The sequence below is a fragment of the Pocillopora verrucosa genome, chromosome 6 (assembly GCF_036669915.1).
Source record: "Pocillopora verrucosa isolate sample1 chromosome 6, ASM3666991v2, whole genome shotgun sequence".
Classification (NCBI taxonomy): domain Eukaryota; kingdom Metazoa; phylum Cnidaria; class Anthozoa; order Scleractinia; family Pocilloporidae; genus Pocillopora; species Pocillopora verrucosa.
The window spans coordinates 10,009,405-10,035,854 of record NC_089317.1 but is presented as its reverse complement, the minus strand read 5'-3'; the positions used below and the strand labels follow the sequence as shown (position 1 = coordinate 10,035,854).

Here is a 26,450-nt window from a genome sequence, read left to right as displayed (position 1 = left end):
ATTGCAATTGAGACATTCTAGTTCGCTTCTTTGCTTCAGAGACACAACAAAAAGATGCGATCCAAACTTCGTAAAAATTCGAAGATGGGTACATATTACTACGCTATCTAGGCTTAATGCTGTTAAGTTTAATCCTAATTAGCTGAGCCTTAGTCAGTCAGTCCTTCGTGAAAAGAAACTTTCGTGTTCATCAAAATTCTCACCTTGTGTAGGGTTTCCATGTCCTTAAGATGAGTTTTCAATTTAGTGAAAGTTGGTCTTGCATCTGGGTCATTCTTCCAGCATTTCATCATGATCTGATACCTGGTATTGTTCAAATGATCTGTAAAAGATTTGAAGAACGTTTCCTTGTACGATGAGAGAGAACGAGTTAACAAAGAAAACTTACAATTTTTCATCAACGTGTTGTGGTTTAGGCATCCTGTATCCATCCTGAAGTAAGTTTGCAATTTTTCTTCCATCCATTCGTGGGTAAGGTGAACCGCCTGGAAGAACCATAAGACCATCGAAATATAAATGAATGTCAATGAAACACCACCAATGTCACTTGATGGAGTTTGAGTTTGCATGGAGAAGCTCGTTACGTTTGTCTAACTGAACACGATACATTGTAAATATACAACAACAAAAAAAAAACCAAACAAACATAGCCTCATAAACTCCCATTCGATGATACCTATGATGAAAATCTCGTACAGCAGGACTCCATAACTCCATCTGTAGAATGACAAATCAAACAAATATAAATTAGGTGACTAAAGACATTAACATTATTTGCTACAACTAAAATATGTGTATTCTTTGACAAAGCATAGTATTCATATCCTGATTAAAATTGATAACTCTTTTTGGAAAATTTCTGAGGGAAATAATCGGGTATACTTACACGTCACTTTTGGTGGTATATTTACCATACAACAAGGCCTCATAAGCTGTCCACTTCACGGGAAGACGGCCCTAAAGATTTTAAATATCACTTCGTGAAACAGCTAAAAAATTATAGGAAGCGACTAGTCAAACACAGAGATATTTACAGTTGTACTCGTATACGCATGGCTAATTTTTTCATTAGGGTCCGATCCAAGTAATTCATGATCAAAATCAGGAATGTATCAGCTGTACCACAACAATGATTGTGGAAGATCACTAAACTGAACGATATGTAGTACCGCCCCCACTTCCCCTCTTTCTTGATTTCCTTAGTCTTTCGTTCATAAATATTTTCCTGCTGCACATCTCTGGCCATTCCGAAGTCTGTCACTTTACAAGTTTCCTTTTGTCCAACCAACACATTACGGGCCGCAAGGTCTCGGTGAATGATCTAAGAAAGAATTGTTGCAACAGCAAATATTAGCGATTGCAGAAGAAAAAGAATTGAAATAACATGGTTCAGGTAGGAATATAGAAACGTCTAGCAACATAATATGGTGTGCGTATTTCTCTTTCTTCCAAATGGCAGAAAATTAAATTCACTATAATTACTGCCTCATATTCCACAGATTAGCAAACTACTTTATTTGTGCAATACGTAATTATTTCATAGAACGCCTATCTTAAGTTTTTAAAGTAAATAGGATTTCTATAACGTGGCAGTTTAGCGACCAAAGACGAATTTTTGAATTTCAAGTTTTAATTCCTTCTCTTTCTTGTCACTAAAGTGGATATTTGTTGCACACTTAGTTAGGGCTGAATATGTTAAAAGATCCTATACATTCACGTCTCTGCCTCTGCATGCACGAGAAAAACACAGGTATTATATTTCAATTGGGTGTACTTGCAACGCTGCACAAATATCGCCATTCGTACATTGAAATTAGACGATGACGTCAAAATTGTGAGGGTTCCCGGCCTTAAAAAAAAAATAGCGTCAACAACACGGTAAGAATACGTTTGCATCTCCCGGGCGTGATCTTGGGAAGACATAACATTCTATGCAAGACAAAGCTTACCATGACGATACACCTTACAAGAAGGTTTAGAATTGTTTGTCATTTGTGTGTTTTTTTTTTCAATTAACTTACAGATTTTGAGGACAAGTAACTCATTCCATCAGCAATTTGCCAAGCAAACTTCATCAGCTGCTGTGACGTCAGATTTGTTTGTGGTTTGATATCTGGGTCTTTGTAGTAAGTGTCTTTTAATCCACGGCTCTTTCTCAGGTAACCCAGCAGATCCCCAAAAGGCACATATTCAATCAAAACCAACAGCTGTTCTGAAAAAATTAAGCAATTTAATTGATACATTACTTTAAAAAAAATGACTACTAAAGACAATAAATGAATAGCCCAGTCACGGTCAATGCTTTTGAAGAAATCGCACGAGAACAAGTTGTAGCTTTACGAAGAGAAGGAGAAAAAATATGTAACGGTCTCATAAGAAGGAACAGACCAAATATTCTCTTAGAAAATGCGTTTCTGCTTATACAACAGAATGGTCTGTCCAGTGGAAAACATTTGGTCTTAGTCTATCAGTAAATCCAGGAGCGTCTATGTTGGCTAAAAAAGATAAAATTATCTTATGTAGTGGTTTTTTTTGTCGTGCTTCATTGTGAAGCAGTGACTCATCCATTAAAGCAAATTATCAATGGCGAGAAAGCGTTACAGAGTAAATCATGAGCAAAATATGTACAACAAAATTAGACCCGCATAACCAAAGCGTACCAGATTCTGTAACACATCCCAGAAGTTCAATGACGTAAGGATGTGGTTTCAGCTGCTTCATTGTGTCAAGTTCTTTCATCAAATCTCTCTTGTCCGATTCAGCAGCGTTTGCTGGAGCGTTAAAAACAAGGAGTAAAATTTGGTTAAAGGGAAGATTATGCGAAATACCAAAATAGTAACATACGTTATGAAATGGCAAATGGCTAAAAATATACGGTAACCCGGTAACATTTCCGGAATTATTGTCGGCCAAGACTGTCATTCAATTTACGGTACAAAAGCTCACTTTTCAGCATTTTAATAGCCACTGTGGTCGTTTCAGGACTCCCTCGAAGTCCTACCGCTGTTCCCTTGGCAACCTGACCAAAAGCACCTTTACCAATGATTTTTTCTATGGTTACTTGATGTCTTGGAACTTCCCAGGAGCGTGTTAACGGATGAAGAGGCACGTAATCAGCACCTGGAGCTATTCTTTGTGCTTTTCTATTATCTTTGTTGACGTCTATGAGATCCATGTATTCCGCAGGAGGCTGAGTGAGTTTTCTTGAAGCGGGCTGACTTGGTTCGATATCTTCTAATCCTGTTTCATTCTATTAAACCAACATACCGTTCAGGTCTCATATAGAAAGCTGTTATTAAAACCAGTAAACAGTTCTACATGGTTATAAAAATCAGTTTACCTATTTTCATCTGACAAACTTTTACATTCTCGCAGAACAAAAGGTTATAAATAGTTTACAATCTCTATTGTCCTTATTATTTCTGACATTTTGTCCTCTGCTTTTGAAACTATCATGTCCAATGGAGTGATCGTGGTTCATAGCATATTTGCCCAAGCTACAAACTGAAACATGAAGATTGTCGATTGGCTTTGCGATTTTTTGACAAATAAACGCACAAAAAAAACACTCTTGCTGTACTCAGCGCCTAGGCTAACGTTTAGAATATAAGGCATCAAGAAAATAAGACGGCCAAAAATGCGCGAAAACAATTCTTTAGAAAGCAAATATCAACCGGGTGCAGACCAGTTACCGATCTATGAAGTGAAGCCACACAGTTGAACCAGGGACAACTCAAGGACAATCCATGGAGCAGCTTGGTAAAGGATATGATCCCAGGAAAAAGACCTTATCGAGTCAAACTTCCTCCTCTATTTCATTGTATCTGCCGATGCTTTTTTTGTAGAACGACACCTTTTTTCCTTCTTATTTGCTGCAAGCGTTTATTTCTTTACAGAAAGTAGAGGTAAAGTGATATTACATAATTTCTGGCCACACGAACATAACCACAATGTCTTAGCTGTTACTTACGTCGTAAACACCTCTATCATCTTCATAAGTCCTACAATTGAGAAAGCATACGAATATTTAAAAAAAGCTGACAATTTCATCAGCTTCAAGTGGAGTTTTGTGTTAAGATGAAACCATATCTGGCACATTACAGCGACAGAATCCAAGTGGCAGCAAATTCTTACCTCTGTTTCCCTACAGCGCCTGAAAAAGAACGAAAGGAAAAAAAGACAAATGATATGGATGTGGGTCAAAATTTTGTTTAAAAATGAATCTTCCAGCCAAACCCTCTAACATAGATTATGATTTTTTACCTACCTTTCCTGTGTAACCAGATTATGTAAATAATTTGAAGAAGGCTTGTCAAGGTAAGAACCCCAATGATGGCTAACAAGACGTGGTTAGATGGGCAGTTACACTCTTCAGGACCTAAAATGATTCATTTTACAAAGCTTGATCAAGTAAAATTCAAAATTCAAACAACATTTACACTGATCCTGGTCAATAAACTGCTCTCACTACATAGCTTAGTCTAATAACCGAAAAACTACCCCCCATTGGCTAGTTACTGAGGAAAAGTACAGTGCTAATCTTTCTATAATAATTTCTAAAAGTAAGATTTTGTTTAATTGAATAACAACAACAACGACAAAAAACAGAAACCTGGAACACTCACAGAAATTAGTTGTTTAATTACACAGATACGGAATACAATTAGAAAAAGTCTTTTTTCGTAAGAACACTTGTAAACATTTAACACTTTGACATGGTTTAATGCTACTCTGGTTTAAAGATTTAATGAATAGGCCATCTTACAGTTGAGTACTTAGTTACCAAGCCTTTAATTTGGAGTGAGGGTTAAGTTGACATGTTGTAATAGAGACCAGTATCTAGCTAGCATGATAACAAGACATTTACATTTGAAAAGCAATAAGGCTTGTATCATAACAAGGTCGCCTTCAACCTCGCTCCTGTTCAAAGGCTTGGCAACCAAGCACGCAACTGTAAAATGGACTGAGAGTAACCTAGAAGTTACAATTCATAAACACAACGTTTCAACATTCCTGTGTAGTGCCTTCATCAGGGGTGATCTAATCGTTGCAACAAGAGGTCCTTTTATGAGCTCACCGAGCAGCTGCCCTTTTTTCTGACGAGGTGTAAATATGCGTCAGGTAGTAAGCTGCCATCATCACGATTTAAAGGAGCGTGGGCAGAGTTCATATGCCAGGCTTCCAAACAAAGGCGCTGGTGGTAACATCGATTAGTGGTGAAAATTTTAGAATTATCTCACCCAATTTTATGGTTAGTTAGGCATGTGTACTCCGACAAAGCTGATTTTTCTTATCGATAAAAGAAGACCGCTTTTTAATGCTCTTTCAAACGTGTACCAAACTGACGTTTGGTCTGTCCGATATACTCGTGATCACAGTCATTGCACGGAATAGAAAAAAAAAGGGGCGGTTAGTTGTTCATTTGTGATAGGATCCTTAGGTTTGGCAAAAATATACCACAAAGTCTGAAAAGATTTTTGAGCAACCTTAACGTTGTGGCTATTAACAATTCTCTTGATGGGTCCCGTATCACCCTGAATGTAAGGAATAACTGCAAACCAGTTGCTAATTCCTTCTCATCAAAACTATTACTAGTTGTAACTTCATTCATTCAATCTTTAAACCAGACTGACATGAAACCATGTCTGATTATGCACCTGGTTGCTTTGTGAACTTCAATGTCGTTAACAATTTCTTTGTTAAATTTACCTTTTACCGTGCTTTCTGAGCCGTTTGTGGGTAGAAAAACTTGTTTTATCGAGTCTGGATTGACTTTAAAACCTCCAAGTTTGTTTTGTCTTGCAGCATCGGACAGGACAGTCAAAATATTGTTGACGATTACACTTTGATTGAACCTCATCATGAAGTCAAGAACAACACTGCCACACCTAGATAGAGAGAGGGAGAAAGGTGTGTGTGTGTGGGGGGGGGGGGGGGGGGGTGTGGAAGCAAAGAATATCATCATCACAAATATTTGTTCTTTGGTGATTTTTAAGTGTTGAAATACATTGAGATTTAAACAATGTAGTAAACCAAGGTAAATAAAATTAATTTATGTCACTCTGTCTCAATATATTGCTGTAGATGAAAGGATATGTACCTCAAATTAACTACGATTTTCTAGAGCAGAAAAACTGGTTTTAAAGCTCCTTCCCCCCATTTGCTGCTTCAATTTAAAAGACAGAGTATACCTTACCTGGTGTTCAAAGTGTTGGCGGATGAGCAGCCAAACCTGAAGGCAATTTGACAAGCCTAAAAGAACATATAAAGAAAAAATTTATATTCAAATGCTTGTTACATATTGAAGATGGTTCAAAATATCATTTTTTAACAGAAATATTAATCTTTCATTTCAAGAACAAATTGATTAAGATTCCCTTTTCATAATAAATCTTATTGTAGTATTCCATACATTCCGGTATTTGGATCAATTCGATTATCTAACCATTTCTGGAAATTTCGCAGCAACTTCTGAGCGTCTGCTACAGTCCTCCTGTATTGTCGCTGTCAGGTAAACTTCTGTGCTTACTGTTTGAAATGGAGAAAAACAAAATATGACTGAAAATGAACGTCTGTTTGTTTGTACAAGAATTGTCTTTTAAACTCATTTACAAAAAACAGCCTTTACTTGCAAAGAACACTGACATTTGATATCTTGATTTCTGCAGCTACGTAGCATGGAATGATTAGAGTGTCTGTCTAACGACTCGTGTTGATCATTTATTTAGAGTGTATTTCTGACCAAAAAGTTGTCTACATCTTATGCGAAAATAATATAACAGTTTTTGGATCATTTTGGAGTAATTTAAATTTGTTAAAAGGATAGGTCTTACCGCGCGATTGTGACAGTAAAATGGAATACGATCATTCTCTTCCTTCTGTGACGTTTGTAGATTGCCGACTTTCGATTAATAGTTTATGATTCGCTTGAATGACAGAGGTTAGATAGCCCCGTTTTTTTTGAAGAATTGACATATTGCCTCTGATATCTTGACAAAATGAAAACTGCCAATACATAGGCGATGAAGTCTAAGACACGGAGGATAGGAAATGGAATTCTTGACATGTAATGATAAACTGTAGAAACATCTAATAAACTGTAGATGATAAACTATGAGAAACCGTGGATCTGTATCACACAAACTGACGCATAGATTGTTATCTGTTGACTTTGATTACTGGAGAAGCCAAAGAAGAGTCAGGAATTTCACAGATCTAAACTGTCGTTTAACTATTTAACAAATGGAGCAATAGTATGTGCTCTGTTCTGTTGTAAAGCACGCGGGGAGCGGCTAGAGCACGAAAGAAGAGTAGGGAAAAACACGAGACGTAGTCGAGTGTTTCTCCCCGCTTCTTGAAGGCGCTAGCCGCTTCCCTAAATGCTTTACAACGGAAAAGAGCACAGACAAGGCTTCTCTATTTGTTTTATGATAAAGAATCCGTTAAATTCTCTACGCATTACTTTAAATTTTTAAAAACAAACTTTATTTCCAAAGCGAACAACAGTGTCGTCAGCATGCTCTATACTCTCATAAAGCACACCACAATAAGCCAATCGGGATCCTGTTAGAGTGGTTTAAATAATATAATTGGCCGCACAGGACTAAAGCTGTCAAAAATGTCAAACCATCAAAGGTAAAAAACCATCGAAGTTCACATTCTGCAATAGTTTACAAACTTAATAGTTCAGCAAGTCGAATTTAACTCTTTGGCCTAAAGCCTTTTAGTCTCTAATACGAGTCTGAAAGTGAAATGTTCGGTGTTTTCCGGCCGAATTGTGGCTCATAAGAACAAACAAGATTTTTGCACATGGCGATTAGAAAACAAACTGTTCAAGCGTGTATTTCATGAATGAACGACAGCCGAATTTACCGGAATATGAAGATTGCTCGGAATGACAGCGCCGCAAAACTCGGCTGCAGTGACTGATGTGGCCTTCCACTCGACGCCTCGGAAAGGATATGAGAGCAGAGTCTAAGTTGTTCTTTAGAAGGACGGCCGATGTAATTTCTGAGGCTTACTTGACTGCGATGACCGGAGATCGCCATGATGAGCTAGCTACGTTGGACCTCAGCATGACACCGTCATGACTAGTATGAGTTTTAACAGTTACGCCAGTTTGGCTGTATTTTTCATCATTCCTGTTTTGCTCTGTTTTGTTTTTGAACACAAAACTATATATATTACACGAGCGTTAGCTGTGTTTGATTTTACCCCTAGTAAGCTTGCAATCTAAATGTGTGAAAACTTTCAAAACTCGGACTGTCCATTTCGTTTACTCTTCGAGGATATTTGTCTCTGCTCACGTTATAAAAACGTCAATTACGGCGCTTGACATGTTTACAAACCTTTGTTTGGTTCTTCTGTCGCTATTTGCCGCCTTGCCTGTTCCGCAATTTCACTTTCAATTAAAAAAAAAGACTAGGGAAAATTCCAGGAGAAAGTCGGACATAGTGCAATTTGGCAGATGGCGTGACAGCTTTAGCTCAGCTCTATGCTCTATACTCCCATAGAGCACGCTCTTTCAACCAATGACAGTGCACGTTATATCCGAACTTTATTATAATATTATTTAATTAACAAGGTAATTAAAATTTAGTAACAGAAAACATTGCAGAACAATTGGCCTCTAGTTGGCACACAAATATCAACTGCGACGTAAGTGAAATTTTTCTCACTGATTCAGGTTTTTGCAGACGAAGAATTCACACGTAAAAACTTTGATGTTGATGACACGGAAAGTGCTTGAAAACTAAGTAAAGAGAAGGATAAACTGTTGAAAGGGGAGAATAGGATTCATTTGAACATACCTCTATCTGCCTTGACTTGCTCGATATTTGATTCCTCTTGTTTTAGGCTTTCACCAAGCTCATTAGTTGCAGTAATGGCAAACTGATACACCTTTCCTCTCTCCAACGCTATTTTCAATTCTCTCACAGTAACATCTCTGATTCTCCTTATTATTGTCCACTGTCCTTCTTTCCCATCAGTCACTACTCTTAGGTACACTGTATACATAGTAATGTCTTTTCCATTACTTTCTGGCTCCTTCCACTTTAGGGTAATTGTACCGTCTATTGTTTCACCTGGCAGTTCGTCTATTTCGACCACATCAGGGGCTCCTAGATTGATGTCAACAACATGAACGGCGTGAAATTTCTAATAATTATACAACTTCTTGTTACAAACCTGGTCACAATTTACCAGTGACTAAATAATCTGTAAATTGGTCGAAGATCTTTTTGGGATATTTTTGAAGCAAAAGTGTATAACAAGCAAAATTAAGTTAAGTACTGAGATGAATTCAAAATAATTTGAAAGGGCAAAAAGTGATAATGAGAAGCCTAAATAATGGTCCGTTGTAGCCTAAAACAAATACCGCATTTACGACGAAAACCGGAATGATACACTGACCTTTAATGGCATTTAATTGCTACTTACAAATGATGAAATGAAAGGACTGATACATAGATGATGTCGTAATTCGCCGTTAATTTGTGTCATGTAATGACGGAAAGAATGCGCATGACTTAGTTCAGGCATTCGGCAATGACACAGCGGAAAAATGAGTGCACATGCTCCGCTTCTCGAGCCATTTGAGCGTACAGGGCTACGATTCTTCTTCTGTAAACATAAGCTGATGCCGGTTTTCCGCCGAGAAAACAAGCCTTTTTTATCCAGGGGGTTTGCCAACTGAAGAGGTGATGAAACGCTAGAGCAATATCAGGTGCGACGAACTTCATAACCATGCTACGGTTGCTCAACTTCAGTCACTAAATTCACACCTGTTACCACAATACTGTTTTTTTGTCGAACGAGATATGTGGCAGATGAGGTTTCGAAAGAAACTTTCCTGAAAACGACAACCTTAGATGTTTTGGTTTGGGCTAATCCATGTAAAATGAAAAAAAGCCATGGGAATTTCAAAAATGCCGCCATTTTACCTCGATAGACATTATATACAGAAGAGTATAACTTTACTGACGGTATTACCGACTGGAAATGGCTCTAAAACTGCTAATTTGTTATTCCGTGACATAGTTTTGAAAGAAAATCGTTACACACAAACCTAGTGTCAACAAAAGAAGCACTACATATGCAAAAAAATGGACGGTTTTACGCTGTAAGTGTGCTAAATATGTCAATAAATTAAATAGCAAATCCTGATAGCTATGGGACCCATGGAGGTTTGATTCTTTTTAAGTGCTTTGAATATAGCTGGTAGGTATTTAAGAAAATAATATTCATCTATCTTAATTATACGCAAGAGGTTTAATTTCGTGGTTTAGCTTTTTAAATACCTATTTCAAACTTTCTTCGTACGTCGCAATTTTTCCTGTTTTATCAGGTTACAGCTTATAGCTTGACTTCTGTCACTCGCACTCTGTTTTTTTGTGCTCGTACTTTTCTCATCTTCAAGAAAATATACGGAGGATTCTTTGAGGCCGTCCACAAACTGTTTCACGAGCTTTCCCCATAATATTGGCATATTAAAAGCGATTTTCATGAAAGGCCCATTTTCAAACTTCAATTCTTTTGTCGACCGATTTGTGAAAATCGCCTCACTGTCATAAGGGACAGTTGGTTTAAGAAAATAACTTTTAGAAACATGTTTCGACAGTTCTTGTGTCATCCTCAATTCTGATTTATACAAGGTACAATGTTGAATTTAAAGTGTATAACAAAATGCTGATTGGACAAAACAAAGGATGAAATAGAACAATGCACGCAATTACAAGGAAAGTTTCAAATTAACATAATAAAGTTGATGATTAAGTGTAGCTTGCCCTCACTGAATGTGAAAAGCTTCTTTGATTTTAAGTTGGAGAGTTGTAGAAGCGTGATCTAAGATGCTAAAACACTCATCAGACTATAGAGTAACACTGTTGAGAATTTTCTAAATGTCTGAAAATGTTAGAGGCCCTATCACAGACCAAGTGCTCACGAACACGTGTAGATAAATGTTGAGAGGTTTCGCCCACATAACAAGCATTACAGCCTGCACATAAAAACTTGTCAACCACACACGTGCAGAGCCAACAAGGAATAGGGTCTTTCACACCAAACATATAACCTATGTTAAAGGATGAAAAAACAACCTTAATATCTATGTAACTACGATAACGCTTAACAGTGGCGAACCCTTTTTTGTTTGAAAACAGAACAAGAGCCAATGTAAGGCAATTTGACATAAAAGGTCGGCGTAAACCATTAAGTTTCTTTCATCTCACCTACTTTCACCTGTGGTTTATTTATTATTACGCTTCTTCAAACGTAGGTACTTCTCAAATAGAAAGGAAAAGCAAACTGGCCATTAAGAAGGGGACAAACACTTAAAATCAAAAATCTTATAATGTGGTGAGTAGAAAACATCGTTGAATCTGGGAAAAATCTAAGTTGGCAAAAAATGATTGGTGTAAAGTTTTCAGTCACGAGATCACTTGCGATTCCATACCTTCAAACTTGGTCTTAATCGTCCTTACAATAGGATCTCCCTCGAATACAAAATTTCTGGAAAACAGTTTCACTGTGTAGTTGGTATTTTTCTCCAAACCACGAAACGAATAAGTAGTCGTCCCTGGATCGGTGATATTATTCTTTTCGATCTGCGTTTCACCCTTTTGTAAGACCATTCGGTATCCTGTAATTGGACTTCCATCATCAGCTGGTGCAGTCCATCTTATTGTTATCAAAGTTGCTTGAATGACTGATTCTGATGATTTGATGGATGCTTTCCCTGGTTTCTCTACATAGTGCCATAAAAAAGGTATCATTTTGAGCAAAAAAAAAAAGGAAGAAGAAATTTTCTTTTTGGTGATTACCTCGCAGCAAGTTTTGTCACAATACTTAGGATGAAAGCAAATCCGTGTATTATTACAGTTTTATGAATATACATGCAGCTGCCGTATAAATTAGCCAAGGGCCTAATAGAAAAAGAAAAAAATTAGAGTCCACGATTGAGGGAGTTTCATATGGATACTCGCATGGGAGGATGTCGTCAATCTGCCTGAAGTTCAACGCTCTTTTGCAACGCGTTTAACGCTACCAAAGGGCAAGGTGTCGACAGCCTTTCTTCTAATAAACCAGAAACAGTGATAATGAGTAAAGGCAAAATAAAATGCTGACCTAATGTGCAGTTTTTCTTTCATCAAAATACACTGATCTTTTTTACTCACTTATCTGATTTATCTTTATTGATTTCTCATCAGATGGAACAAGTGCATTGGTAGCAATGCACTTGTAATGACCAAAATCTTGATCACCCCTGAGTGGTACTTGTACTTTGTTTTCTCTGCCTCTGACTCTGTTTATTTCACTTCCTTCAGGTTTGTACCAAGAGAGTGTTGGTGTAGGAACACCATCAGAAAGACAGTTGAAAGTCACTGTCTGGCCAATCCAAGACCTCTTTGATGATGTGGTGACAGTTTGAATTGTGGGCGGGTCTGAGAATAAATAAAAATGCAATAAGCGATTGAATAAGTGAATTGGTGATACTTCATATCAATCATAACATTGACGAGCGTTATCATTCCACTTCTGTGTCACTGAGGGAAATCTGCCACAGTATCACACTTTAGAACGAGGCAAAAATACGTGGCAACATATTGGCCGCACTAAGCGATCCAAACTTTAATTTTTTTGTTTTGTTCTTTACATTTAACTGTTATAGAAGCGAACTTTCAAGCAGGAAAGAAAACAAAGAACACTTTAATGATTTAGTTCTAGTTGTTTTTGCCTTTCGCGTACACCTTATGCGATCGATACGATGCACAGATAAGGCCGTAGGATGTAATTCACATACTAAAATTAAAATACTGAAAATAACAGTGGAATTATCGTAGTAGTATCAAATGAGTTGATAACGTAAATTGGCCACGGTAAAGAGTTAAAAAGCTGACGTTTCGAGTGTCGCTCGAATCGTCACCTTTTTAACTCTTTATAGTAGCCAATTTACGTTATCAACTCAGTTGATAACACTAAATTACCCTGTTATACTTTCCCACCGACGCAGCATCACAGTTTCTTTAGAAACTTACCCCCTTTATTTAGGTCAAAAGTGATGGAGTACGCATACTCGAATGCCGATCTTCGGTGCAGCACGAGGCATTACGCGAGGGCTTTACGTGGGCTTGTTGTTGAGAAGCCGCGCAAATTGTAGTTGAAAACACTACCGGTTATTAGTATTTTGCAATTCTAATCAACATACTTGCAAGCAACAACACTTACAGTTTAGGCTATGTCTACCGGAAGATATCATAGACAGGAAAAAAGGAGAGAAGTAGTAATATGTGCGTGCGAGTCTGAAAAACGTGAATAAACGAGAAACGACATGAAAAAAATGGGCAAGAAAACAGCGAGAGGAACGCAGCGAGGAAATAGGAAAGCTAATTTAAAAGGGAAAATATCTAGTGCATAGCAAAGTGAGGAAGACATGATGCTCCAGAAAACAGAGTGAAAAAAGTCAACAACAAAGAGAACACGAAAAATAATGGGGCTGAGAAAGCAGAGGAGGTAAGTTGAGTCTAGTTTGAGTTTTCTCCCACGCTGAGGCCTAGGAAAAGGCGAAAACTTTTTAATCAATCTAGCCCCACTTTGAGTGATTCATTTCTATGTGATGAAGGAAAAATAATCAATGGGCCTTTATCTTAAATTATTATGCATTCGTGGTTTAAAATCCTTCGTGCCTGTCCATCGCCTAAACAATATTTCAGACTGCTTTCATACTCCAAATTATTTCGTTTGGAATGTTTAATTCATTGGGGTGTAAAAGCAAAATAATAAAATTACGGATTACTTTTCCGTAAAATCTGGACAAACATTTTTGCCTAGATGGTTTTGGAATAATAGCGAACAGTGTAAGCAAGCTTCCATCATTTGCTCTTCAGTTAACTAAATTTACCTGTTATTCATTTAGAAAAAATGCACTTTGGTCGGAGATGCGTGATTTTACCCTAGAAACTAGGGTACTGGCCTTTCCAAAAAGTAAAATAAATTAAAGTTGAGCCAAAGATATTCATGTTTACATGAAGTCTGACGCGGTAATTTGATTTTGAAAATATTCCCATGTGAGAACCTGTCAAACTTGTAAGAAATTACGGGCCGCTAAAGTGTGATGCAAACAAACTTGCAGGTTTCGTGGATATGGTTCTGTTGCGAAAAGAGTGAACTGCAGTTTTTGGAAATGGTAATTTTTTTATCAATATGTTTTAATGCTGCCTACTCGACTCGCTCAAACTACAGCATATGCTTTGTCTCACCAAGCATGGGACCACTTCCTCAATAAAATAAAGCAGAGGCATATCACCTATATGTTTATGCTTCTGAATGCAGTTATGATAGGAATAATACAATTGTTTCCCCATGTAAACTGAGTGCAATAGACGACCGTATAAGAAATTTTTACCCAACAACATTACATCCTTCAGGTTGTGTATGCATTATCTAAATTCTCTCAAGCAATTGGTTTGTTGTGAAAAAATGAGCGAAGTTTTCAGCTCTGCTACAAATATGCCTTCGGTAAGTCTTTCCAAGTTCTTTTGCCAAACCAGTTCCGTTTTTTTTTCAGAGTATACACACTTTTTTTGTTACCCGCTCAAGATTGACACTCGGTTCATGCCCTGTCAGAGCTCAGCTAGTGGATGAACACCCTGTGTTTGGAGGGTGGTTGAAAGTCCAAATCCGCTGGCCTAGGAGGGGCTGCAAAAAACCTGATAACTAGGTTTTCAAAAAGTCTTCTTAGTTTTAATTGAGTGGTTCCGCTTTATTTGACCGTTCATTACAGATGGAAGACAATACAACCAGGCTGTTGTCACTCACTCAATAGAGGTGAACACTAAGAAGAGGTGAAAATAACATCAACTATGGAGAAAAAAAATTGGGACTTTGACAACTGACCACTGAATACAGGGTGACCACTTCATATGGTGTTGCTTATAGGTAGGACTGTATCATGTATTTAGCGGCAAAAGCAGCTTTTTATAACATACTGAAATTAAGACTTACATTGCACTGTGACATAAGCTCTTACTGTCTTTTCCTGTATCCCTCCATTACTTGCGATGCATACATATTCTCCTGCATCATTCCTGCTACTACTGGTGATGTTCAACTGTTTGGTGTCAGACAAATTAATCCCAGATTTTTCCCATCTTATCTTAGGTTCAGGAAAACCCGAGGCATCACAACTCAAAAACAGAGGAGTTGACGTATTAACTGTTATATTCTGTGGCACTTCTGTAAACTGGACAGGAACTAGGTAAGAAGAGAGAAACAACAAAATTTTCATGTAAAACTGGTAAAAAACGTTTTTTCCGTTTTGGATGATCATTCCAAAGTACTCAAAATGCTCAAGATGTTTCTACCCACCATTTATGTTAAGTGTCACAACGGCTTCTGCTCCATCTCCAGCATCATTATGTGGGACACATTTGTACTCACCATAGTGCTGAGATCGATTGACGTTATTGAGAGTATACTCCCTGTTGCTGCTATTACCTGGGAGGCGGCCACTGAAATAGAACTTGTAAGTTGACACTTGAGGCACAGCAGCCATAACTAAGCACTTGAATTTAACTGTGTCTCCTTCAGTGACCGTATTTTGTGAAGCATTGGTAGTGAGCCTCACACCTTCGGGTTTGTCTAAAAATGTAAATCAAATCAAATCCTTAATCCCGATTTATTTCATGGCTCATACATTCCCCCTAGTTCTAAATCATAACCCCTCGTAAAAGTATAAAGGGTGCATGATAATGCAATAAGGAAGGGTTAATCTTGTGAGTGGGGTAATCTAGTATCAATCCATGGAGTGCCTTGATCGTAAAATTGCAGCAAGTCATCCACCAACGGTTAGAATGCTGACTTAAAGCAAAATACTTAAACTCACACATTGCACGCTGAAAACAATAGCATTACTGCAGTATAAAAAATAACACCAACTATATTGTTACCGGGAGAGCTATTTTAAATCGTCTCTTAACTATAATAAGCAATTTGTGAAGGTAAACTTTACTTCTTATCTGACATGAAAACGTTGTTACTCATGCAGAATTTCTGGTGAAATTCCTTAATTTTGAGCCAGAAGACGAGTGCAGCAGTGCCCTGGAGGCTGCACGTGGGAGGATCTCACCTCGTTAAAAGCGAAAACATAATTTGAATTTAAGACATACCTTATTTTGCTCAACTGGTGCCAGGATGATGTATTTATCTACGAACTCTTTGGGGAACAGAGCCTCCCTTGATCAATTTAAGAGAAAACTTTATTCGAGGACCTCATAGGCTAGGGATTCAAGTTTGAAGTTTCTTGTTTCGGGCTCATTACATGACATGAAGATCAAGCATATCGCGACGAGAATTGTTTTGTCTTTCCCAAGCTTTTAATTGCGAACTTTAGTTTAGTAACGAAAATTCGAAGAAACGTTGCTCTTTGTTCCGGCGAAATGACGCGAAGTGCAGGTGAAAATCTTCCCACGAACTTTCACACGAAAGTTCAATGAGATTTCGAAAGTTCAATGAGATTTCGAAAGTACAGTTAAAGAAATTCGGCGATTTTCGTTTGCGTTACTTTTGCACAATACTGTATATCTCTTTGACTGTCATACATGTAAATATATGCACAAATCTCATGCTCGCAGTTTAAGTTTCAGCCCATTTTGCATCTATCAGCTGACCTCGGCTATCAGTCAAAAAAAAACCATGTAATTTCTCAGCTGACCTATTCTCAGATTTCAATAAAGCCCCAAACGGAGCCCTCACACAGAATCAGAATATGCGCGAGCCTTGTGTGCTAATCAAACGGAGTTAATTTTGGGTTGTCACAATGACTCAGAAATGGCTTTAAGCCATTTTCTGATTTTTTTTCTGATTTAGTATTTAGTATTTAGTATTTTTTTTCTGATTTAGTATGTATACAAAGGAGGTGGAATTCTGTTTCCTTACACTTTTGAACAGATCCATTAGTTTTGTGTAACGGGCCCCAATAACAGGAGTCGCACTGTTAAATAAGTAAACCAGAAATAAAAAATTATGGTCAAGATATACTTACAGTGAACTACAATTGTTGTGTTAATAGAAGTGACTTCCGCTGAGTTATTGGCTCGACATGTATATTGTCCTGCATCTGTTCTGTTTATATTATGGAACTTTAAAAACGCAGCTTTCTTCCCTGAACTTTCCAGTACTCCATTTCTAATCCATGCCACATCCGGTAGTGGTTTCCCAGAAGCTCGACAGGCCATGGTGACAGGGGATCCTTCGATGTAATATTTTCCACCTAAAGAGAGGTTTATAAGTGGTGCCTCTGGAAGGTAAAAGAGATTATATCATTCCTCATATGGTGTTGTAAATATTACTTGGATTGTCCCCAACAACCAACTAGTATAAGAGGGCTCAAACTTCATTCTGTACAAGTTAACCTGTTGGCGTTAGCTACTGGAGAACTTGTTAACAAGCTAAATTGTAAAGTAGAGTCCCAGCCTGGGGAATGAAGGGCTAATTCAGGAAGTCACTTGTTGGACTAAGGACCCTGGCTTCAAAGCTACTCCCTTTGTTTTGGATAAAATTTTTGCTGCTGCACAAACAAATAGGCAAAGAGCCAATCAAGCCACACCTCACTTGGAAAAGACCAAGGATCTACTGAAACATCCTTTACCCAGAGAACTGAAATTTTGATGAAAGAGAAACTATGGATTCTTCCAGATCAAAAGAACATACGAGTGGTACGCTGAACGTAACTTGCCCATCACTTAAAGTTAAAAGAAGAATTTACTCATCTTCTGGTAACGATCGTTCTTTAATCAAACTTTAAACAATTTGATTGTTCATCAGGATTGCTCTGAAAAGGTAGTTTGCGGAAGGGAGAGTTTAGCGCTTTTCCTCCACATTTTGAAGAATTATACCCTCACATAAAACGTCCTTAAGCCCAAGTAAAACGCAAAGAAAACGAATTACTTTCCTGCAGCAAGAATGGATTGTACAATGACCATTGTTAACATTTTGGGCTAAAACTATTATTATTAAACGGAGAAGTAGAGGAGAGGTTATCACTCAGCAAATTAAACACATCCTTAATCTATCGCAGGCATCATATTTATAGTGAAGCAGCGTCATTCCATCAGAGCTCCTCGAACTCATGTTACCCCTTAAGAAGAGAGTTAGGTTTCAATACAATTGTGAATAAGTGTTCCCAAACTTATGGCGAGATAATTTGACTCGGTCCTTAAAACTAAAGTGAAATCAGTCAGGGCCATAGCCAATATGAGGTAAACAGAGGCACTTGCTAGCTTACAAATAAACAAACAAACGACTAAATTTTATATAACATGGTCCAGTCTTAGTTTTGGTGAAAACACAAAACAGGCAGTACCCAGAATAAAGTGTGAGAAATACTTGAGAGCAAAAGGGTGGCTTAAATTAACACTAAGCGGTTCCGAGTAATAATCGACACAAGATTTGAGCTTGTTTGACGTTAGCAAAGAAAATGTCTTCAAGACCATCAAGAGATGCTGATGTCACTTAAGAAACTACAGGACATGGTGGGAAAAAAGCAGTAGAAGCAGAAATGGGAGAGGCGCCAACAAAGAGACTACTTGATTCATATTTGTACCAGAAGTAATATTCTGTGTTGCAAAATGAAGGTTTGAGTGAGAAAAACAAAAAAACAAATACCCTTTTCTTTGTCCCAAGCTCGTGAAAAGACGAAACACATCTTTCTCTGTTTCTTTACCGAGCTCAAAACCTTCCATCTTTTTTATTCTATTTAAAAACATGACGCTGTTGACATCGCTGATCCTAGCAGTATCTAGGATGGGTGTCATACATGAACTTCGTAATTGGCCGCGATCACCACAGAGTTTCTGTAGTTCAGTGGTAGAGTATCGAAGTGCAGAATCCGAAGGTCTGAGGTTTGATTCCTCATTCTTTGTTCCACGCTCGTAAAAAGATGGAAACAAAATCTTTTTCTAGGTCTTAACCGAGCTCAAAACTTACCGTCTTTCTTATTCTATTTCTTATTCTATTTCTTATAGAATGCTAACTGCTTTTGTTTAGATTTAGAATGGCCTACACTCGAGACTTAGAGGTACTAGCTCTGAAACATCACAAAAATCTGTCGGGTACAAGAGCTTTAAGAGAGTTACATAGAAGAACGAGTGTCATCATGTGTATGTGTAAGCTAACTTGATCTATCCCACAATCCAAAACATGTAGCTTTCAAACAAAACATGCAGTTTTCATGCAAAATGAACTTATGCTACATGAAATTCTAATTAAAGGATACAACAGCCTTTCAATCAGATATAATGATAGCTCAACGCTCTGAGTGCTAGATATCACAGGCTGTATTCGCTTGGAAGATCATTACCATGCATTAGGCCTTATAAAAGAGTGCAAAAAGCTGCCCCCTCTATAGACTTTTAAAAATTGAAAAAAGAAACTGAGCTGTTATATAATACCTTAGTGCTAGAAAATCCTTTTGATATAAATTAAAGTTCACTTTTGTTTCTCTATTTAGAGTCACTTGACCTTGGAACCTTGGGCAGGAAACGACTAAAGGACGATGAAATAAAGAAACCTACTAAAGGAACAAAAAGTGAAATAAAAATTTCCCCCTCCCACCCCCCAGCTTCAGCTCGAGCCGAGTATTCCAACAGTCAATATAAGAGGAGGCATAAGAAAAGTGGAAGGTGAAGTTTCTTTGGTTACGCAACTCTTTTACCAGATCTCCACCAAGATTACAAAATAATTCTTAACTGCCTTCGAATCGCAGAAACCGTGGAAGCATTAGCCTCTAAAGTTTCATTGATGACATCAGCAGTAAAATAGCAGAAACCTAAGGATGTAAGCCAAATTGAAGTGCTCTACCAGGCTAAACAATACCAACATGGAAGACCCTATGCCGCCTGGAAAAAGGCATTTGATCACTTGATAATGAAATATAGTCAGGATAAAGATGAAATTTTTTTGAAGCCCAATGGCAATAGGATCACGGTGAACACACTAAGTGAGAGATGAAAGTACAAAGAGACTGCCCATCACATCTTGTAGAGGCCTTTCGATTCACTTTGATGTGCACATAACTTTCCATGATCACAAATGTAATCGATTTGCAAATTTTCCTTTTTCCATTTGTTTTCAATTTTTGAAATAAAATGGTAAACAATACTTTGCAGATATATCAATACTTGCAAATGATATATGCCAGGGAGTGGATTTGACCAGATGTCCCAAAGTTTCACTTCATTCAGAAAGTTCGGTTTCCATTTTACAGCTGTAATTCCCAATGCTATTGAGGATCAATAAGTGGCCTTTAAGACTTAAATAACCAATTTATTGAGATTCAAGCAGTCTTGAGCATATTCACAATACTTTTCATTAAAGGGTTCCATCAGGTCTGGATTCTTCACAACAAGTGAATAAAATCGTTCAAGCGAACAATGAGGTAAATTGATGTACACGAGTATTTAGTTATCACAAATATTTTCAACTTTGAATCACAGTCAAGTGACCAAGAAGTTTACATACTAAATATCATACTATTTTTTACGTACTTAATGTTGTTAGGACATCCAAGATACTGTATTCGGAAATGAATGGTAGAAACACTTAGCGAGAATATTTAAAAGTCTGTTCAAAGACCATTAGGCTTTCATCTACAAATGACAAATTTTTGAAAAGTTTAGGCTTCCAACACTAAACTGAAATTAAATACTTTAAGTCTATTGGAGCGCTTTGTGGAATTCAGCCAGTTTCTCAGTGGGGCAACCAAAATCAGCAATAAAATTAGAGCTGTTGAACTGACCTCCATGAATAATAGCATCTGCTAAGAACAGCATTCCTAACTGGCCACATTGGTCATCATTGAATTATTTTCCGTTCGTATGCCCAGCATCTTTCAAAGAACATAGAGAGCTTGGATTACAGACTTCAATGGTTAATTGGCTTCATAAATTTTAGAAAATTTTGCTCCATCGTGCAAATCTTGAAAGTCTCAACTTGCCCCTTAGTGTCAGAAATTCCTTGAGGAAGTCACCATTCTGTTGACTAAATTTACATCTGCAAACCTTGAAGATCGTAATCTTCAGAGGGCAGCGAATGGCGCAATACTGACTTTCATTCCCTTTGGCAAGTCCCTCTAAAAGGCTTGAAAAGCAATGCCATTTTTCTTCACACCAACTTAATTTTACATGCTGCCTGTGATTTGTTATGCAATATTTTCTTTCATTGATCTCAAAAAATCGTACGACCAGTCGGATTGCTTCTACTTTTGACTAACCATTTTCAATTGACAGCTTTTTTCAGAAAAAATCTCAGTATTTGTATGGATGCATAACAAGGAAACCCAATAGTTAGTGCCAGTGCAACAGGAAATAACTCTTTGATACAATAAATCTTTGATTTCTTACTGATGAGAAACAGAAAAGTTAATGGTAAAATTTCTTTCCTCCTTTTAGGAGTGTGGTGTCACATCTCAAGTAAAAGTAGCACTATTGTTTTCCCAAAAGTCGGGTTAGCTAGCCACTTTTTTTAGCCCTACATATGAAGATTTGTGCAAATTTATGCTACTGTTTGCTTTCTCCAAATCTCAAAAATATGAGACATGAGTTGAATGCATCTGATTTATGTTTGATTACAAATGGTTATGTCTGTAATACATACCTGCCACAATAAGCTGCACTGTACTTTGTACCAAGTACAAAAAGCTTCCAATCAATTCACATGTAAACTTGGTATTATCTCCAGGGTTGATGTTCTTGATAATCAAGGTAGCTCTTCCTTCAATTTTTACTCTTCCTTTGTACGAAAGTGGAATTTCAAGATGTTCTTGGACACCACTACTGTCATTAACCATCATTCTGACAAATGCACCATTCACAAGAACACTATAGATAATGACCTGAATCTTATTATGAGGATCAGTGTAGTCCCACACCAGCTTGGCATCATTACCATTGTTAAAGAGGCTTGGATCAGAAGGTTCCTGGGTGAAATGCACATCCACACCCCCTGAAATAGACAATCATAAGCATATAATATTATCAGCCCTTCAGTTACATATATGTAAGGATAATATATAGGAAGAAGGGCTTTGTATAGAGTCCACCACAGAGGCACTTTCAGTGTAAGCAGTAATAACAATAAGTGTAAATATGCACTAGATTAATATTCACTGATATCAATTAACTTGAATTAAATATACTTTCATTAACAAAGGCATAATTAAGGTTCAATAACAGTAATGTGTAACTATTTGTGCCTTATGAAAATGTTTTTTGACAAGTTCCACTTTCGTTAATTTCTGAAATGTTAAAGTGGTACTCTAGAAGAAATTTTTTGAAGAAGAACTTGTTGAGGTAATAATTGAAAGTGGAAATGTCCACACATATTATATGTATGTTAAACCATCGTCGCAATGACGGATTTATTATTCCAATCTAGTCTTTTGGCTTCTAATTTTTGAAAATTAGTATGTTCTTATCTGAGCATCCTACCCATCACATGAGATGTGCATGAAAGAAGAAAACAGAAAAGAAACATTTAAGTGGGCTTTTAAGTTCACTGCTAAAAAATTCATCTCCATAAAAATTGGAAAAGAAATCAAAGATTGCTTGCATCACTTATGTCCTTGTTCTTACCCCGTTCTTCAGTATATAACCAATGCATATTTGCATATTTGCATATTTTGCATTTTTCATTGCCCTAATATGGTAAATAACATAACAGTAAATAAAAGTTGTCAAATATTTTCCAAAGGTGAAGTGAATATTATTCAGTGATCTTCTCTGCAGTCCTTCAGAAAATAACTGTTTTAGTAAAATAGCTTGGGTGCTTCCAAATTTTGTTACAAATTCTGTGAATAAAGAATTTCAAAGAATTGCTCATATTTTGTTACAATTGTGTTGATTACCTGTATCTAGATAAACAAGCAGTTTTAAGAGGTTTTTTAAATTGAATCAACAAAAACTCTATCCCTTTGTTTTGAAGTGTTCTGCTAATCTTTTAGCATTTTTTGTGCTCATCTCAATTTAATTTTCTTCAACTGCATTTATCACTTTCTTGCAAACATTTGAGAAAATGTGAGGCAGCCATTTTGAAATTTAGCACTCTTCCTGTAATCACCCTGTGCATTATTATCATAGCAAGATTTGATGCAATCCTTGACCAATCAGAGCATGTGCATCTCTATTATCACCCGAGCAATTGTACTAATGGTATTTAATCCATTAAAATTTTTGCTTCTTCATTGAATAAAACAAATAGACCCCATGTTGCCATGGCTCTGTACAGTTATAAATCACAGAGGACATCAAAACATGCTAAGAACACTAGTGACACACTCAACTAACTTGTTCTACACATTCAGTTAGTAAAACAGCACAATATAGTAAACAGTGCAGTAGTCTCCCTTGCTTTTTCACTCCTCTGCTACTGTCACACTGGAACAAGCTAAGCTGCATCTTATGTGCCACATTTTTATTCTTACCATATTGTGATTTCTATTACTTAAAACAGATGCACAGCAACATAGAGTCTATTTTTCAAATTAATAGCTGACAATCAAAAATTATGGTGGATTTGTATAAGTGCCTTTGTATAAATTGATTGCCATGCTCACTGGCGGTTCGCCACCAGCTAAAGGTGTAGTATTCAACTCGGCTCAAAGCATCGCACAACAATAAAATGGCTTCCAGCTTTACTGTGGTAAGTTAAGAGAAAATAATTTCAATTATTGGAGCAGCAGCAAAAAATACAAAAATAGCAACCAAGTGTGCTTTGATAGCATTCAAATTTAGCCTGGAGTAAATCTCAGTATGTATGTGATAGGCCAATATATATATATATACACACAAAAGTTTGGTCCTTGTAAAACCTTAACTGTTTCTAAACATTACACAAATATAAGTAGTTACAACTACCAGTGTGGGATAATACAATCATATTTACATAAAGCAAAAAACTGGTCAAGTAGAAAAATCTTACATGTAGGTATGAGAAAATAATGCTCAATTATCCATCCAAGTGCATTATGTAGTATCTTTACATGATTGCTGCCCCCTAAGAAAAGGTCTCAGTCAATTAAGCTTGCAGCAATTATCCTTGCTGAGTTTATTATCTGAACCAACAATAAGTAGAAAATTGTTAACAGCTCTTCCCAATAATGAGTGATGGATGGTAAGGAAGAGAGTTTATGTACAGACGGTAACTCTTTTCTGGGTTTGCATAGCCATTATGTTTATAATGGAAAGCCACCTGACAAAGCAGTAACTTTTCTCATGGCTAAGAATACGACTAACACTAATCAAGAAAATAGTGCAATTCTCAGTTTCAATGTTGATATTAAATTCTGAACGTATGGTATTGTTGCCACTTGAAGTATAAAATCCTTTGTGCTTGATTTCTATCGCATCACAGTTATTCAGACTTCATTTATCACGTGATTGAGATCCCAACATCATATCTTAATTTTGAAATACAAAAACTGTCCAAAGAACCGTGGAGTTCGGAGATCATTTTGACGAACATCACGTTCAGAAATAAGGGATCGGAGTTTTCGGTTTCTAAGCTTAAAATGAAACATGATAAAAATACTGAAAAATCTTTTCTACGGGAGAACAAATTTCACACTTACTTGAGCCGTGAAACTTTACCAGCAGAAAAAAGACTAGGCAAGTTTCATAATCACGGAAAGACACCATCTTATCAGACCTCTGCTGATGCTTCAATGAGGAAGTTTATGCCTAAATCCCACGATTGCTCCTTGAAGAAATGGACGAGAAGGCTTCTCTTCGTTTTGTGACTGGGACCGAGTGTCACTATCATCCTCGTGAAAATTGTCAGCCGTAGTCGGGAAAATTACTCAAACAACATGTCGGATGGTGCAATTTTTGGAAGAAAACTCGATTTATGCTAAACACTTCGGACATTTGAATTGATTTTAGAAACTTTTCTTTCAAAGAAACGTTCCATTCAGAGTAAACTATGCGTCAAACTTGTGAGTGTGTCGAATGAGCGTGACTGTCGATGGCAGCGATATCGATCACGCGAGCGTATGAAGCAAAATGAAAGTCACGCAAATTAAAATTAACTTGTGACAGTCAGTTTTCGTCTCCTTTTTCTTGTTTATCAACCGTGGATTCTTTTCCAATGGCTCCTAAATTTAATCAAGGTGGGGTTCCGCTGATCTATCCCCTGTGGGGATGCACGAGAGTAACAATATTCCTTGGGCCGGAAACGGAAGTCAAGCCAATTACAAGCGAAAAAATTACGCAATCCAGACGCGCAAACTCAGTCAGTTCACATTTTTTAGAGAGTAATCTCCCTCAAGATTCCCATATTTTGATATCGGCTTGTTCGTATAACTTCGAAGCATGTCATCTAAAAACATCTTTGAGACTCTAGTTTTGTGACTGATGTAAAATCAGCCGAGAAGTTACTGTACGAACACGAAGTGGAAACGACAATTAGCTTTGTTATGTATTACAGCGACAGTGTTAAAAAAGGCAAGTCTAAAGTCAGAGGGGCGCTGAACTCTGGTTACGAGAGGGAATGTTAAGTGGAAGGATGTAGGGGTGTAGGGGTTATGGGGAGACCAAGAGGGGAGGAGGGATCCATAAACATTCCATAAAAATTGCAAATTAAATCTACTCTTTATTTTGATTTTGAGAGACAATTACATCCTTTTTTCTGTTTTTGCAAAAATTGGAAAAAATGGAATGGAATAAAAAACAAAAGCGCCACAGAACTTCGATAGCTAATATGTAGTGGCTAGGCTAGAAAAAGAAGGGAGGGTAATATGTGGTTTTCGATACCCTATTTCAATCTGATCCAAAAGTCAATACCTACAGCACATGCCTCCGCATAGACTTCTCAACTAACTGACTGACTGACTGACTACCAGACAAAATTAATAAATGAGTGACTAAATGAACAAACGTCTCTTTTTAATGCCCTTTTGATTTGTTACAGAGAATGAGGAAATAAAAGGAAAAAAAGGAAAATTTTTAAGATCCCCAGACTTCAAAGTCCCAACCAAGGATCTCATGATGGAGTTCCTTTTATTATCACTGGAAAGCGCGTGTATGATTCCCATCAGAGCACTGAGAACCATGCAGCTGATAAGGAACGAAGAAAAAATGCTAAGGTGACAAACGCATGATTGTAACGTTTGAAGATATGTTAATCCATGAGCCTATAGGAGCTAGTTTTCTGTGACCTTTGCCTGCCTTAGGGCGAAAAAGTAAATGATTTAAAAAATAAAAGCAAAAATAGGAGCAAAGCTGGGAAAATGGTTATACATGGTGTGTTTATGTATACAACTAGAATGAATTGGAGGGCACAGAAGACTCACTTTCCTGCTTTCTAAGGAGTTATAACGACCATGTTTTCTACTACTGTTTCATAAATGATAATTGCATGGCACAATTGCTTTCTTTAACTTACAAGTCAAAGTCATTGCG

At 37.1% G+C, this 26,450-nt stretch overlaps 1 protein-coding gene across 10 annotated transcripts; it reads right to left on the bottom strand.

The window, feature by feature from the left end:
• Positions 1–252: 252 nt before the first annotated feature.
• LOC131782793 (neural cell adhesion molecule 2) lies at positions 253–24,859 on the bottom strand. 10 transcript variants are annotated; one of them, XM_066169141.1, is made up of 21 exons: positions 24,623–24,859; positions 21,652–21,999; positions 17,042–17,296; positions 15,367–15,639; positions 15,004–15,252; positions 12,177–12,443; positions 11,456–11,746; positions 8,811–9,122; positions 6,446–6,528; positions 6,197–6,252; positions 5,710–5,888; positions 4,268–4,378; positions 4,135–4,153; positions 3,971–4,001; positions 2,947–3,250; positions 2,661–2,771; positions 2,022–2,212; positions 1,123–1,321; positions 887–957; positions 389–717; positions 253–303 (listed from the first exon to the last, which is right to left on the bottom strand). In XM_066169141.1, the coding sequence occupies exons 1-19, from the start codon at positions 24,687–24,689 to the stop codon at positions 926–928; spliced, it is 3,378 nt and encodes a 1,125-aa protein (XP_066025238.1). In that variant the 5' UTR covers positions 24,690–24,859; the 3' UTR covers positions 253–303; positions 389–717; positions 887–925. The 10 variants fall into 10 exon arrangements, with proteins under 10 accessions (XP_066025238.1, XP_066025237.1, XP_066025235.1 ...); XM_066169142.1 differs by lacking the exon at positions 253–303 and having other exon boundaries at positions 389–485; positions 677–717; XM_066169140.1 differs by having other exon boundaries at positions 389–957; positions 24,623–24,858.
• Between the last annotated feature and the right edge of the window lie 1,591 nt (positions 24,860–26,450).

Bases quoted from the DNA above. Each gene is read 5' to 3' on its own strand.
- LOC131782793 (XM_066169137.1), bottom strand. From the start codon at position 24,689: ATGGTGTCTTTCCGTGATTATGAAACTTGCCTAGTCTTTTTTCTGCTG. The intron at 15,640-17,041 runs GTAAGTATATCT...TTACATTTTTAG, and splicing joins CACAACAATTGTAGTTCACT to ACAAACCCGAAGGTGTGAGG. The intron at 2,772-2,946 runs GTGAGCTTTTGT...TTAACGCTCCAG, and splicing joins GGCTATTAAAATGCTGAAAA to CAAACGCTGCTGAATCGGAC.